This window comes from Opisthocomus hoazin, chromosome 20, assembly GCF_030867145.1.
Source record: "Opisthocomus hoazin isolate bOpiHoa1 chromosome 20, bOpiHoa1.hap1, whole genome shotgun sequence".
NCBI classification, from domain to species: domain Eukaryota; kingdom Metazoa; phylum Chordata; class Aves; order Opisthocomiformes; family Opisthocomidae; genus Opisthocomus; species Opisthocomus hoazin.
The window spans coordinates 14,367,155-14,382,587 of NC_134433.1; the positions used below are offsets into that span (position 1 = coordinate 14,367,155).

A 15,433-nucleotide genomic window follows, 5' to 3' on the forward strand; every position below is an offset into this window, starting at 1 on the left:
AAAATCAGCAGTCGCGGGACAGGGGAGAACCACAGAGCTGCGTTAGGATCCAAAGGACTGGAATAGCCGAGCCCAGCGATTTTTCCTCTCCAGCAGCAGCGACGCTGGTGCAGGCGCCAAGGGCAGAGATTGCTGGGGGAGCTGGCTCGTTCTGCTGGGAGCCGTCGGGCTCCCGGGCCGGGGGCGGCCCGGGGTTGGGTTCTGCTGGTTAATTTTCTGGCATTAACTCTGCCTTCTCCCACCTGGGCAGCCCGGGTGGGAAGGGATGGGGTCTCTGGGGCAGCGAAGCCCCTGGGCACCCTCCGCCCGGGCTCTGATTTGGGAAAAAAAATCATTGCTGATTTCCAAGGGAAGGCAGAACTTTTTTCCACACCGAACAGGATAAAAGCAGTACCTCTCTCTCTTCCCGTTTCGAGATTAAAAGCACAACCTAAGCCTCCGTATTGCTAAAACCTCGGCCCAAAGCGTGAGCACAAGTCTTACTGCACTGTGCAAGAAGGGAGTGAGGTTTGCTTTGGCGGGGGTGAAAAGTAGAGCCACAATCCTACTATCACCTTAAAAAAACCCCAACCAACTAAATAATCACGTTCACAGTTACCACAGAGAACTGGGACTAAATTTACCAAATGACTCCGCAACTCTTTCCTGCATCCACAATCTCGTTGCCACGCTCAAACACACGCACAGTTTACACCGAAAAAAAATGATCTCACTGAAATCTGCAATCACAACCATAATTTTTTGAAACGCCACTGATCGCAGCAGCTCTGCAAAGCCCAGTCTCGGCAAACAGGGACGTTTCGCACGGAGCCGAAGCCAGACGTGACCGCGGGGAATTTTCACTGACCTGCCTGCTTTGGTTATTATCATTTCGGTGCCAGCTTCATGAAACTTCTTCCATAGCTCCTTCTCATGGAGATAGACTTTGATATTTTCTATCGTCTGGGAAAAAAAATAAAAATAATGAGAACGGCAAGAAATGACAGAGGAAAAACCTCGGAGCGGGGCCGGGAAGGGCTGTGGGGCTGTGGCCGAGGCGCCGGGCGATGCCGCACCGGCCGGGGAGTTGGGGGTTCGGGTGCGCGATGAGGATGGAGGCCCAAAAATTCCACCGCCCTTTGCCAAAACGAAGAGAAACAAACCGAGCCCGGCTTTAATTGCAGACTAGCACATCCAGGAGGGACGCTGCGGCCAAAGGGATTTTTTAATTTTTATTTTTAATATTTTTTCCCCGTGCCCCGATGGGGCAGACGGGCCCCGCTGTCGCCACCGGGCTCCCAAAAACCGGATCCGCGAGCATCGGCGGGGACACGCGGACCCGCTGAGCAACGCGCACGCCCAGGGCCTCTGTTTTTTGCGCGGACCCGCTCCTTTCCGCGGGGTAACGGGGGAAATGCGGAGGTGGCGAAGCCGCGGGCAGATCCGGGGTTTTATTTAGCGGGGAAAAAAAGAAAAAACAACGAAACCCACCGGCGGCCTGCTCTGTACGGGGGATAAATAAAATACAATATTTTTTAAAAAAGAAGAAAAGTAAAGAAAAAAGCGATTTTCCTCGCAACTCCCCCCCACCCCGGGTCATCGCCGAGGGAGATGCGCGGTCGAGCTGCCCGCTCCAGCCGGGCTGGCGGGGGAGGGCGAGGGGGGAAAGCCGTCGGGCAGGACCCGGGGCCGGGGGGTGCGTACCTGCTCGGGGTCGGGGAGCTGCGGGCTGCTGAGCGGCGTGCTGCTCCCCCCGGCTACGCCGAGGACGGGGGAACCGGCGGAGGAGTCCGCATGGCCGGGCGCGGGGGCTGTTGGAAACCCTTCCTCGGTTTCAGACAGGCTTTTCTCCTGGAGCATTTCCTTGGGGGGGGAGAGAGGCGCACCGTTAGCTCACAGCACCGGGGGCTACTTCCAGCCCCGGGGGGCCACGTCCAGCCCCTGCCACCTGCGGGGTCTGGCCCTCCCGGCCCTGCCCGCGGTGCTTCTTCAGGCGGCGGCACTCGACGGGACTGGGACGTGACACCCCCCGGCCCCGGCGGAAAGCCGCTGTGCCCGGGAGAGACGGGCCGGGCCCGCCTGCCCCCACGGGGGAGCCGCCCACGCGTGGCTGCGCTCCCGCTCGAGGCCCCGGCAGCTCATCTCAAATGTGGCCGCAACCTCCCAGCCCCGACCCTTCCCCCTCTCCATCCCTCCCGCCCCGCTTTTTGCCACCGTGCGGGGCTGGTACCCGTCGGGGAAGGCAGCCTGGCCCGGCCGGACGCTCTGTCCCCTCCCGTCGGGGTTGCGGGGGCTCCGCGACGGAGCTGGGGGGCCCGCGGCGAAGCTGAGTGCTGGGCTGCGAGATAAAAGGGCCCCTCTTAAACTTGGACGGAGACTGGGAAAAGCCAATAAAGATAAGGGCTGACAGCTCCGCCGGGGCTGCCGCGCATCAACCCCGACTTTTACAGCGCGGAGGGACGCGGCCGCCCGCCCCGCTCGACGGAAGGACGGACGGAGAAGCAGCGCCGGGGCAGACGGGGAGCCGCTCCGAGGAGGCTGCGGGGTCCCGGCCCCGGGGACCAAAACCGACGCTCCCCACGGGGAAACGCTGACGACACCGGGACACTCAGCCTCGACGGAGCGTTCCTCTGCCCCGGCTCCCCGCCCGGCACCGCCAATGCAGAGACCCCCGACCCCAGCAGAGCTGCTAGGAGGGCTCCAGCCGTGCAGACGGACAGCCGGTCCGGCTCGGTGCGAGCGGGCACACGCAAACTGCCCCCCCCCCCCCGCGGCTGCACCGTACGCGCCGCGGCCACCCGGGCAGGGAGCGCCCGGCAGCCTCCGGCCGCAGCAGCTCGCCCGGTGCCCCGAGCCCACCGCCGGTCCCCCCGCCCGGCTCGGGGAGGCGGGGGGACGTGGGACGAGGCGGCCCCAGCCCGGCAGGGTCGCGGAGGATCCCGGTGGCCGATCCGCACGGCGGGGCCAGGTGACCCGGGGGGGGGGGGGGGGGCACAGGTGGGATGCGGCAGCGGCGACCCAGGAGGGCCCGGCTCCCGCCCGCGGACGGGGCCCCCGCTGCTCCCGGGGACGGATCCCAGGCCGGGGGGGAGCAGCGGGACGGGCTGGCGGCTGCCGCCCCGGCCCAGGCTGCCCGGGCCCCCGCACCCGCGGACCCCCCTTCCCGCTCCCTCCCGTCCTTCCTTCCCTCCGCACCCCGGGAACTCACACGGCCGGCCGGGGGGCAGGAGGAGCAGCGGGGGGGTCCGGCTGCGGCGTGCAGGGCATCCGCGGGGCGCTCAGGCCGGGCGCGGCTCCGCGGCCCCCGATGGCAGCGGCGTGCGGGGCATCCCCCGCTGCGCGGATTCACTTTCCCTTGATCTCGGCGGAAAATGTTCCATCAAGATCCAGTTTGGGGCCTTTCGACTCCCTCCCCTCTTTGTCTCCCCCCCCTCTCCCCCCCCTTTTCCCTTCCCCTCCTGTTGCTGACGTTGCCGCTGTCAATCACGGCCCCGCAGACCGGCTCTGGCCCGCTCCGCCCGGCCCGGCCCGCTCGCCCCGGCCCCTGCCCCGCGCCCGCCCGACGGCCCGCACCGGGGGGCACCGGCCGGGGGCTCCGACCACCGGCCCCCGCTCACCGGGCCCGCCCGCGGCCTTCCCCGGCCTTCCCCGGCCTGTCTCGGCGCTGCGCCGGGCCTGGCGGCCAGCGGAGCCGCTCGCTGCTTGGGGGGGAGCCCGGGGGGGGACGGACGGACACACACCCCCCCAGCCCCACCGCCCCCTCCCAGCCCCGATGGTCCCGGCGCTCCCCACTGCCGGCCGGGGAGCCGGGCTGGGGGCAAGGAGGGCACAGGCCGCGCTGGAAGGGAGTGCGGGGCGGTGCGGGGCGGCGGGACCCCCCCCGCGGCAGGAGCCGGGGCCGCCCGGGAGAGGCGATGGGGAAGGGCCGGGCCCGGGCGGGGGTCACGCTCGGGAGAGCTCAGCAGCCCCCGGCGGCTTCCCCGGCCCTGCTGCACCGGCAGCCAAACTGCCCGCGTCCCGCCGGCCTGGGGGTGCGGGTCTCCCCGAGAGCGCGGAGGTGGGGACAGGGCTCCCCGTCCTCCCTCGCGACAGAAAGCCCAGAGCTTTGCCCCAGGGCGGGCAGGAGCGGGGCGGCCGCAGAAAAAGCGGCGACGAGGACGGACCGCAACGTCCAGCCCCACCAGAGGCGATGCCGGCCCCGCACCCTCCAGGGCAGGAACCCCCGCACCCCCCGGCCGCGAGCACCGCCTGCTCGGGGCTCCCAAATCAAACCCCTAAACCAGGGGGAGAACCCCCTCGGGGAGTCCTCGAGTGCTGTCGCGACTGAACGGGCCACTTCAGCTCTGTCGTCACGATTACCAAGACACACGCACACCACCACCGCGCTGCAGTCGGGGCTGCCTGCCCTGCCCTCAGCCGCCTCTCGCACCCACCCTAGGCCAAAACGCGTCGGGCTCCCCTGCAGCTACCCCTGTCGCGACAGCCCCACTGCTGCGCACCGCCCTATATCGCGACAGCTCTACGTCCCACAGGAGGCCGGGAGCCGCTTACCCGAGCCAGTCGGTCCCGGGCGGGCGTCGAGGGGCCGCTCCCCGCCCCCCCGCAGCCCCGGGCTCACGGGGACCCCGCCACGAGCCGGCGGGGCTTCGCAGGGCAGGACTTTTCTCGGGGTTTTCTTGAAAGTGAATTTAAACCCGAACTCACTCCCACCGTCACGTGGTGCCGAAATTGGGAACAGGAGCGGGATAAAAAGTAAACTGGGGTCAACCTCTTAATGAACCTTTCCCCAGTCCTACCAAAAAGGGGAAAAAAAAAAAAAAAAAAGGAAAAAAAAAAGAAAAAAGAAAAAAAAAAAGGCCCGGGCGGGCCGGGGGTTGCGAGCGAGGGAGCGGCGCGCAATTCCCGCAGGAGCCGGCGGGCCGGGGCCAGGTGAGAGCGGGCTGGCGGCGGGCCCCGACGTGCACCCGAGGGGCGACCCGGGCCCGTCCTGCCCCCGCACAGCTGAAGCGGGGGCTGGGGAAGGCCAGGGGGTGAGGGCTCGCCCCGGCGGGGCCGCGGTGGGAGCGGGGAGGCCTGGGTTGGGCCGGGGGTCCCGGCGCGGTGCTCCCCGCAGCTGACTTGTTGCGCTTCGCCTTGTGCTCGGTCACGGTGGGTTCCGCGGGTCGCAGCTGGCTCTGGGCCGCGGGCCGGCCCCGTACCCCAACCCCACGGCCGCGGGAGAGGACCCCCCCCGGGCAGAGCCGCGGAGGATGCGCGCACCCGGGGGCCGCTCGGTCCCGCCGCCGGTTCCCACCTGCGGGCCGGGGTCTCCCCGCAGGCTGCGGGGCCCGGGAAGGCTGCCGAGGGCCGGGCTCCACGGCAAGGTGAATTTTTGTATTTAGTCCGCGGCCGGTGCCGGTCTCTCGGCTTTGTTTGGGTGAGTGTCCCTCCGCCCCCTCCTCCCGCGGCCGCGGACAGCGGGAAACACGGACGCTGCCCGCGCTTCCCGACGTTAAATGCGCTTTTTTTCCCCCCCCTTAAACGAAAAAAGGGCGGAGGAGGGGAGCGATCCCCAGGTGGGAACGATTTAATTAAAGCAAAACGAAAGCCTCCCCCTCCTCCCGCCGGCCCGCGGCCCTCCCCGTCTGTGCGGACCGGGATGCCGGAGCGGCGGTGCCGGGCCCGTTCCGTGCCGCGCCGGGCGACCCCCGGGATGGGCGCCGGCGGGGCTCAGCTGGGGCTGGGGGAGGCCGCGGCCGGTTTCATCACTCCCCGGCCGGGGGGACGGGGTCCGGCTCCGAGGGGCGAAGCGTCCGCGTCTGTCGGGACCCCCCGGCCGCGGCAGAGCCGTGCGCTTTACCGGAGGCTACGGCAATTCACGGCGAGGCTCGAAACCAGCCCCGACTGTCATCACCCGGCAGATAAACGGCCGGATCCCCGACGGCAGGGTGGCTCCTATTCACGGCTCATCACCACCGAGTCAAAGGAGCAGGCAGGGGGGGAGGATAAGCCCCGCTTTCAGGGACCGGCGCTCCAAACCACTCATCACTGTCACCGAGCTCGCTCATGCCTTGGCCCTAAACATCGGCCATTAATAAAAGTTCACTGTCGCTTTTCTCCGATAATCGCACTCAGTCTGCGGGCCGCGATAAACCGAGCGGGCTCGGATCCGCGGGGATGCTCCACCGCTTCCCCAGCCGCGGCGGGCAGCGCCGCTCCCCTGCCCCCTCGGAAAACCTCCTCCTCCTCCTCTTCCCGCAAAGAAAACCCGCCAGCCGCGAGGCAGAGACGAGCCCCGAGCCCGCACCCGACGGTAACCCGGCGGCCGGGCCCCCCGACGGCGGCCGCGGCTCGGAGCCGGGCGGGGGGCGGCGGGGCGGATCCCCGCGAAGTCGGGACCGAGCCTCGGCCGCGCGGGCTGGCGCAGGTTTGATGGCTTGAGCTGAAACTCACCGGTTTACACCGCCGAGGAGGGCTGGAACGGACGAGGACCGAGAAAAAGCCGCCGAATTTGGCCACTACCAACGGCAGAAGCAGGGAGTGCTAATACCGAATTATGCACGTACTCGGGAGGAATCACACAGCATCAGGCTCGGGCTTCTAAACCGGGACAGTGCCAAATTTCTAATAACTGTGTAATATGCTTATTTATACCATACAAGGACTTACAAACCTCATTGTGCATAGCAGCTGGGTCATATTTCTTTACCCTTCCATTCCTCAGGCTCTTTTGCCAAGAGACGGGTACCAAACACTCCTAGCCTGAAAGGAAAACACAAAATTCAGCTGCAAAGCAACGATGGCAGGAAGCGCGGGGAAGATGCGGGCGGGCACGCGGCCCCTTCATCCCCAGCATCTGCCTGGAATAGATGCACTCGGGGGGTACCGAAAATACGCACGCTTTTAAACGCAAGTGATTCTCCGCTGCTAAAATCGTTCGCTCGAGTTCTCCGCACGGATTTGCCCGACCTGGGCACTTTTGTAGGCTCTAAGGTTTTGTTTTAGACCATTAAGAAAATGTTTTTAACGAATGTTTTGAAACGTTGCAAGCTAATGCGTTGCTCAGTCTTGCGTCAGGCTCCACTGAAACTGGGTAAATCAAACGAACGACGATATTCCGATTTGTTTTTAAACGTTCGGGGGATATTTAATAATTTTGACCCAGGCTACCAAGTGTACTTACCCCTTGTAATTTCAAGAAAAGCTACACAGGACGCAAAACAGGCAATGTTCACTATGTAACCAGTAATAATTAATCTATGACCGAATATTTATGTATCTCGACATTTTTAAAAAACGTATTTTACAAATAAAATCAAACAATTACGGAATTTTTTAAATTTTAAAAACTAGCACAATTTTGGTCTAAATGCTCTGGATTTTTATTTTTTAATATGCTGTCCTAGTATTTTTTAAAGTAGCATCCAGAAAAATAACATTTCCGGTCCATTGCGCATTTTGTACGGAAGAGACTTTACTGTGAGCTCGGCAACACGCTGCGTAAGAACAAACAGTCCAGAGATCACTGCCCTGGTGAACGTCAGACTGAGGTAGTCCCCAACGGTCTTTGCTAGCCAAAGATCTGATTTAACTTCAACATATTAAAAAAAAAAAAAAAAAAAAATCACTCCATCTGCTTTGCAATTACTTTTTTGGTTTTTAATGAAAAAAAGCCCTAAAGCTGCAGCGTGCCGGAGCATGGCAGCAGGCAAACAGGGCCCTGCCGAAATGGAAATAATGGTTTTAAAAAATAAAAGCAGAACAATGCCTAGCGCTCAAGCGCATTGAGATTTTTACGCAGCCCGGCCTCCAGCGCCACGGCAGCTCCGCTCTGCTCCCTGCACCAAGCCAAAACGGTGCTGCCGGGACGGGGCCAGCGCAGGCCCTGCCATCACCGCTCCGTTCACGGCAGGTCAGTGGGTCAGCACCTCTGGTCGCACAAGCCCCCAGTTAGACGTGCCATGGTCACTGGCACCGCCCGGTGACCTTGGCCGAGGCCTGGAGGACAACTTGGGAGAGAAGGGACTTGGGCAGTGGCATGGGTCGGGGTGGCAGCCGAAGAGAAGGAAGAGCAGCCCCCGGGCAGCTCAGCACCCTGCGGGGACCTTGGCCGAGCTGGAGGAGGATGGATGGAAGCTCCTGGGTAAGCGGCTCTGGAGCACATGGGCAATGAGCGAAACCGAGAAGCACATAAATCCACCAAGCGACAACACTGCAAGTCACTTCTCACCAGGCGGGAAGAAAAGAGGAGAGGCTTGTCTCAGCAGCCTTGCATCAGAGCAAGAAACTGCCTCAAGGTATTGCAAAACCGGTGCAGCGCGCTCAGAGCGACGCGCTGCTGCTCTGCACGGCGTACTTGGCATCATCCACACGTCACCGTGCAAGGGACGAGGGGCTCGGGCGAGCCCTGCCCGAAGCGATTATTTAATTTGTGCTGGGGATGAGGAGGAGGTTACTGCTGTGGGAAATCGCTGTTCTCCGGGGTGAAGAGGAAGGTGATGGTCTGGGTGAGAAAGTCCCAGCGGGAGGGATGAAGGCAGCCAGCTGCCCGCATTGTCTCTGCCCTGGAGCTGGGAGCAGACCTCGTCCGAGCCCCCGACGTGGCACAACACGCTGCTTTGCCACAGCAGCTGGGGCCAGTCGGGTCAAACATCTCCATTTAAATGTTACACCCCAACGTGGACCCTCACCTCTGGGACAGACCCCGCTGAACAACGGCCTGAGCAAGGCAGCACAGCAACACACAAGCGAGTACCAGCAGTGCCCAGTGAGCCCCACCATGCTTCGGCATGGGGGCTGCAGCCCACAGTCCTGCTGTTTACCTTAGTGTCCCAGTTGCTATTTAGGCAAAAGCACCATCTCAGCCACCAGTAAAGCCACCACCTCCCAGGCCGGCGCACACAAGCCCTCGCTCCCTGCCAGAGGCTGCAGCTCTTCTCAGCCAGTCCCTTTCCACCATGGTGCTGCCCAGAGGGAAACCTCCTCCTTCTCCCCGGGCTGGGGCCAGAGCCCGCAGCACGGCAGCGGGTCACAGCCGGGCTCGGCGCTGTAGCTGTGGGCGGGGGGACACCCCTTCTTTTGGGCTCAGGGGAAACACTAAGCCAGGAGCAAACGGGGACCCTGGGGATTTAAACACTCGCCAGATGCCTGCAATAGCCGTGCATCCTGCTCCTGGGGGTCGGTCCTGTCCCGCGTCCTGGCTAAATCACCCAGAGCAGATTTAAGGGGCGTGAGGTTTTCGGGGCACGGGAAGGCAGCTGTGCCGTAGAAGGGTGGAGGGGAGCGATGAGCAGCGCAAGCAGCCGTCCTCCAAGCGTAGGGGCTCACGGGCCGGAGCGGAGAGGCACCAACACGCGTCCGGATGTGGAGCTGCCGGTGAGGAGGCGGCCAGACGGGATGGAGGAAGGCGAGGTGAGAGGCAGATGAGAGCGGGGAGGAAGGGAGCTGCTCGGGGGTCTGGGGAGCAGGAGGCGGTGGGAAGGGGCCGCCTCGGGGAGGGGTTTTGCTTTGCAGGGCAGCACGATGGCCTCAGGGTTCTGCCCCACAGATGAGGGGGAAGCAGCTGCGGGGCCAGCCCTGGCCCCACCAGGCTGCAGAGCTGCTGGGGAGCTGGTGGCAGGGAGCGAGGGAGGGAAGGGGGAATAAAATGTTGCTCCTAGGAAGCAGGTCGGCAAAGCCCATCAAAATTCACCATCTCACCCCTCTGCCATCAGAGGGATGGGATTTCTGCCATGCATCTCCTGTAAAGAGGCAAAGCCTCAGGCCGGGTGTTGCTCCCAGTAACTCCGCTCCCCAGCAAGCCACCCCGCATCGCCAGCCGCCCTCCGGGATGCGGCAGCTCGCTCCCTGCTCAGGCACATCCCTCCCACGCCTCCGTCCCGCTCCCAGGACGCAGCAATGAAACACATTCCTCGGGCTGCAGCCGGGCAGGGCCCGGCCTGGGACAAATGCCGCTCTCCATTTTGGGCATTTTCCTCCTCGCCCAGCGAGCCGGGTTGCTCCAAAAGCAGGGCGCAGCCTTCGGGGTGGCTTTGCCCTCGCAGTAAGGGGGGGAGCTGCAAAAGGCATCACGGTCCTATTCCTGTGGGGGTTCTCAATAGGAGCAAATGGGAAGGGAAATGAGAGCCAACTGGGATGGGGCCCAGAAGCTGGGAATTTCCTCCTTGTGGGACATGACTTGCCGTGGAACCCCAAACGCTGCAGGTAGAAAGGGGGAAACTGGAGAGAGGGGAGAGATAAAAGTGCTGGAGCAGAGCACGCTCCCTCTCCTGCATCTGCCCCTTGCTCCAGCGAGGAGAGAAAGGATGGCTGAGATTCATTAAATAAAGAGACAGGAAAACCTTGCTTAAGGAGCTGTCTGGGAAAGGGGCCATTTCAGGCCTGCTGTATGCAAGTGCCAGTGATTTGGGGCCAGAATAGACAATTGCTAAATATTCCTCCGAGCTCCGCTGTGCAGGGAGCTGCTTTCAAGCATGCCAGTTGCAGAAAGTGATGGGGGGCTTAATGGTGCTGTTTTTCAGACCAAGCTGGCTCCATGAGGAGAACAGAAGGAAAAAGATCCCCCAAATCAGCAGATTTCCTTCTCACAGAGCAGCTCAGGGCACCGACCTGGCAGTGCAGGGAATCCGGGGCAGCTCCAGCTGGAGGGAGGGCATCGTGCGTCCACAGCTGCGTTGAACAGTGTGGGCACACACGTCTCAGCATGCGGTGGGAACAGCAAGAGGGATGGAAACAGGGCTTCTCAGTCCTCTGGGTCGATCTGCACCTGTCATAAACCCACAGGATGAAATCTGGGGAGAAGCAGGAGCAGTGGGGGCAGCAGGAGATGCTGCTCCCGCCCAGGGAGCCCCGTTGCTGGAGGAGGTTTGCACCACCCAGCTTCAGCACAACCACTGCTATGGAGGGAGCCCAGTGGCTTCTGCCCCTGCCATCCCCCACACTTAGCTGGGAGCCAGCTCCAGGAAGGGGGCAAAAGGGTCTCTGCCCCAGTCCCCAGCCACCACCCCACCACCACGACCATGCACTCAGGCTGGCAGCAGGGACACCTCTCTGATCCCAACACAGAGAAACCAGGAGCAGGGGGTCCCGTCCCTCCGCTCTGCTGCTTTGCCATGTTCCTTACCGCTCTGGATTGAACCTTCAGCTCTAGAAAGTGTAAAAAAAGTAAAAAATAGATAAGAAATGTTGGTCAGCACTTTGCATACAAGCACCCTTCTCTGCGTACCACACATACTCAGCTCTTAACAGCAAAGGAGGACCTGTGCTTTCGCCTCTAGGCTGGTGCCACCAACACAGCACAGAAAAGCCATGGAGCTGAAGATAAACGCCCTGAAACAGATGAAATTAGCTGGGAACACCTGATACTCATTCCCACAAGGTTATGGTAAAGGTTGGGAAACGAAGGAAGTGCTGCACTGGCATGCTGGCAGCAAATCAAAGCAAATGACAGTAATTAAAGCATATGTTAGCAATAGGAAATTAAGCTAAAGCAACATTTCATCTACGGCATCTTCCCTGGGCACTTTAGAAAGGGTATAAGTTTACTGTAGAGAAAGAGAAATGAGGAGGCTGGTGCAGAGGATAGATGAAGGGGAAGTTAAAAGAATTAGAGAGTTTTAAAAGCTTTAGACTATACACTCAAGGTCATGTTCGCTCCCTGTATTTATTTTGAATTGCGAGTGAGCAGGAGGACTGAGAGCGCTGGCTGGCACCGCGGGGACCCTTGGGCTAATGCAGACCCCGATGTTCTCGGTGAGGGGGCTCAGCCCTGAAATTGCAACCCTCCGTACTCCTCCCTGCACGGCTGTGCTGGGCACGGATGGAGCTTTGCACTCATTTGCCCAGTTTTGCAAAAATACTTGTTCTTTCCCAGTTCTGCTCTTCTTCAGCTCACTCTGCCCCAGAACTTACCAAAGGGCAGCGCACCATCCTGGGGACCCAGGGACAGGGGCACCGCTGTCCCCTGTGCAGAGGGGAAACTGAGGCATGACATGACTAGCAGTCCTGAGCAGGGCGCAGGGCTGGGGGCACCAGCCAGGGCTGCACCCCAACCCTGCGGGGAAGCACAAGCAGCCACCCCCGTGCCGGGTCTGTCTCAGCCACGGCCCTTCCTCCCACTCCCACCCCTGAGGCTGGCAGAGACGCTGCGGTCCCGACCCATTGGGCACATTTCTGGGGCTGTACTGACTCACCGGCCGCCCGTGTCATCCCAGGTCACCAAGCTTTTTTTAATTGGCCGTTTCAGGGCTGCCTGCCTGCCTTGTCATGTCAGGGCTGCAGATGGAGCCAGCCCGTGGCCATTTCGCTGCTTCATGTGGCCTCCAAACCAGCTCCTTGTGAGCACCGGTGCATGCTGGTGCTTGATGTCGAAGGACATCAGTGGCCCAGACGTCCCCATGGCAGGGGGTGACATCCCCGCTGCCCAAACTGTGCTGGGAGCTGTGATGTGCAGCCGGACTGGAGCATGGCAGGCTTCCCACCTCGCAGCACCAAGCCATGCCCTGCTGCTCCTCGCCTTCCCCGCTGCATTCGCCGTGCCGCCGGGGTGGCTGCAGCGTGCGCCGGGGAGCGACAGGCAGGGTCAGCGCTTGAATAACGAGCTCCGAGTAAGTGAAACCGGGCAGCAGCCTGACCCCGGCCGTGCTCCTCCTGTGCGCTGCTCTGCTCCCAAACCGGCTGCTATTTTTCCCCCAGAGCCATAAATTGCGTGCCGGGGCCGGCGGCCCTTGCGCGGTTGCCCGCTGCCTCCCCACCACGGGTGTCCCTGGGATGAGTTACGAGGAGCGAGCGCCGCAGCCAGGGCTTCGCTCCAGAGCCCCAACACGAGCAAAGCGGCACAGCTCCCTCCGCACACCCACGTGCCAGGGCCCTTTTCCTCCCGTTCCCACCCAGGACCCCGCTGCCGCCCCGGAGGGGTTCACCCCATGGGACCCCTCTGCTTCGCGGCTTTCCAAGGAGGGCTGGCCGCGGCGGCCGCGGCGCGGTGTTTACCTAGGGTGAGCGGGCAGATGGCTTGCTGACAGCTTCAGGAACACCTTGTAGCAGTTGCGGTGATTCCCGAGATCCGTTGCTTCCCATTTCAATTCACACATCATGATTTCTAAACCTCAGCTCGTACCTTCTCAGCAGAGCTCCTTACCTCTGCCCCGGCCGCACGCGCTCACCACCGGCTCGGGAGTGACGGAGAAGGGGGACCAGCGGCAGCAGCAGCCATCCTGTCTCTGACACTGCCTCCTTCGATGGCCCGGGGCAAGTCCCTTCACCTGCCAAAGAAAGGAGCACAACCAGCACAGGGGCTGGAAAGCACTTTGAGGATGTAAGGGGCTGTCAAGTTCTTCTTGGGGATGAAGAACTCTCTTCCCATCATCTTCTCCAGATGAATAATTGCAACTGTATGGACTGAAAACAGGGTAGTGGGATTTGAGTGGGCATGTGTGGGTCTCTCCTGCCCTCAACACACAGCATCTCTGCTTGGGACGAACCTCTGCCATCGGCTGCTGGGGATCAGCACCGAGCCATCCCCGCTGGGCTGTGGGAGCCCAGTCCCCCTCCTCAGAGGTGACTGGGATGAGCTCACAGCGGCAAAAATGGAGCCGGCACCAAGCTTGGCCATGACAACTCCTAAGCTCAGCCCAGGTTTCTTTAGCAGGAGGCTCAGACCAAAGCTCCCGACCCAGGATGGCCGCCAGCCCCCACAGACCCCAGGGAACCGCTCTCAGGGCCCAGTGGGACCCCAGAGCTGGCTGCAGTTGTGGAGGTCTCTGTGCTCCCACCGAATCCCCCAAGCAGGCATGAACCAGAGCATCTCCCGCTTGCACACGTTCCTCTGCCCTCCCTGTGCTGCTGTGGTAGAGTCTTGGCCTCAGGGTGATAAAAGGAGTATGTTTTTCCAATTAAAAGAGCCAAATGTGTTTTCCTGCCAGCATTTAGTCCAGCCTAACATGCGATGTCTACATTTTAACCTTGAAGAAGCCTCTAGAGACACTGCAAAATAAATCAATACTAGTCCACGTGCTGGAAAACAGAACCAATAAATAACTTCAGAACAGCTTTTCTGTTTATCGTATGAAATCCCCATTCTTGGCCACGCTCTTCAAAACAGCGTCTCAAAATAAAATAGAAAAGAAAAACAACCCCCCCCAACCCTTCAATTAGCGGCGCAGCGTGAGGCTCGCCAGCCAGGCAGTGCTGGTTTCAGGTTGCAGGTGCAGGGCCAATTCTCAGCTGACCTCTGGGCTGGGATTTGGGATAGAGATTGCCTGTGCAATTGTTTAAAAATATTAAATAAAATAATTAAAAAAAAAAATCAACCTGCATGGCTTCCTATGGCACAGAAGGTGCTGGAGCAAAACCAGTGCCCGGGCGCTTGGAGATGGGCATCCCCAGCCCAGTCCCGGAGCCCTGACCCACAGCTCCCGGTGCTGCACCCAGAGCCCCTCAGCTCCTCAAGCCCACTCCGGGCATGGGGGACTGTGCCCCACGAGCAGCCGGAGGTTTTCACCTGGTGTCACTGATGAGCCCCCAAATGTGCCAAATGGCGAGGGATAACCGTGGCCCTCGACCTGCTGCTCTGCTCTTCCCGAGTCACCAGGTCTGGGGCCAGCTGGGGACTCACCAGTTCTTCCTCCTTTATGACAATAATAAACGTGTCTTTGGCTGTAGCATAAAATAAGATTTACAGGAGCTATTAAAAGGAAACTTAAAGGCATTTTTCTGCATCCTGTTGCAGAGAGGTCTCATGTGGGAGGCAGGTGGGTCTGCAGGACCCCGGTAGGGAGGTGCTGCCCTGGACCAGGCTTGCACGTGCAGGGGCACACAGCGATGCACGGGCAGCAGGGACCTGCCTGTGCACGCAGAGGTTTGCAAACCCTTCCTCAGCACGTGGCGGTGGGATAAACTACCGACAGCCAGCGTTGCCACTAACAGCCCGTGCTGGTGACACCGGGGCCGAAGTGAACACACGGCGGGGCCAGGATGGCATCACCCATGGGGACGAGCCCACGGCATCCCCGGCACAGGGGCAGATCACAGCACAGAGTGCCACTGTGCTGCAGCAAATGGCCTGGGACGGACAGACGGACACACAGAGCTGCAGGCAGCTTCAAGGGGAAGGGCAGCAGGAGGCAACTCTCGGCTCCCCACCCCAGCATGGCGGGGACGTAACACCCACAGCAAAAACACATTCACTGGGCGGGGGATAAATTTAAGCCATTTTTTTTCTTACTCCTCTGTTTCTGTTCCCCTCCCCTGAGGCTCCTCGTTGTCAGCGTGCATTATGCAGCCAGGACAGCTCTATTAGTCATACACTTAATGACTGGAAAAACACATGCAGCCTTTATTAGCAGGGTTGAGCCGCACACGCATGGTCTGCTCCGGGAGGACAAGCCCTCGCGGCGCAGGGTAACCTGACGGAAAAGCATCCGGGGCAAGCGGTGGTCTGCGGGCTCGCTTGGGACTGGCTCCAGAAGGAAGCAGG

At 61.4% G+C, this 15,433-nt stretch overlaps 1 protein-coding gene across 1 annotated transcript in view; it reads right to left on the minus strand.

The window, feature by feature from the left end:
* The window catches only part of TBX4 (T-box transcription factor 4), a 39,607-nt gene extending 32,964 nt beyond the window's left edge, over positions 1-6,643 (minus strand). The window contains exons 1-3 of the mRNA XM_075440296.1: positions 6,632-6,643; positions 1,684-1,842; positions 848-942 (exon numbers count right to left, since the gene is read on the minus strand). Coding sequence (XP_075296411.1) covers positions 848-942; positions 1,684-1,842; positions 6,632-6,643 — 266 coding nt within the window. The remainder of the gene's footprint in view (positions 1-847; positions 943-1,683; positions 1,843-6,631) is intronic.
* Between the last annotated feature and the right edge of the window lie 8,790 nt (positions 6,644-15,433).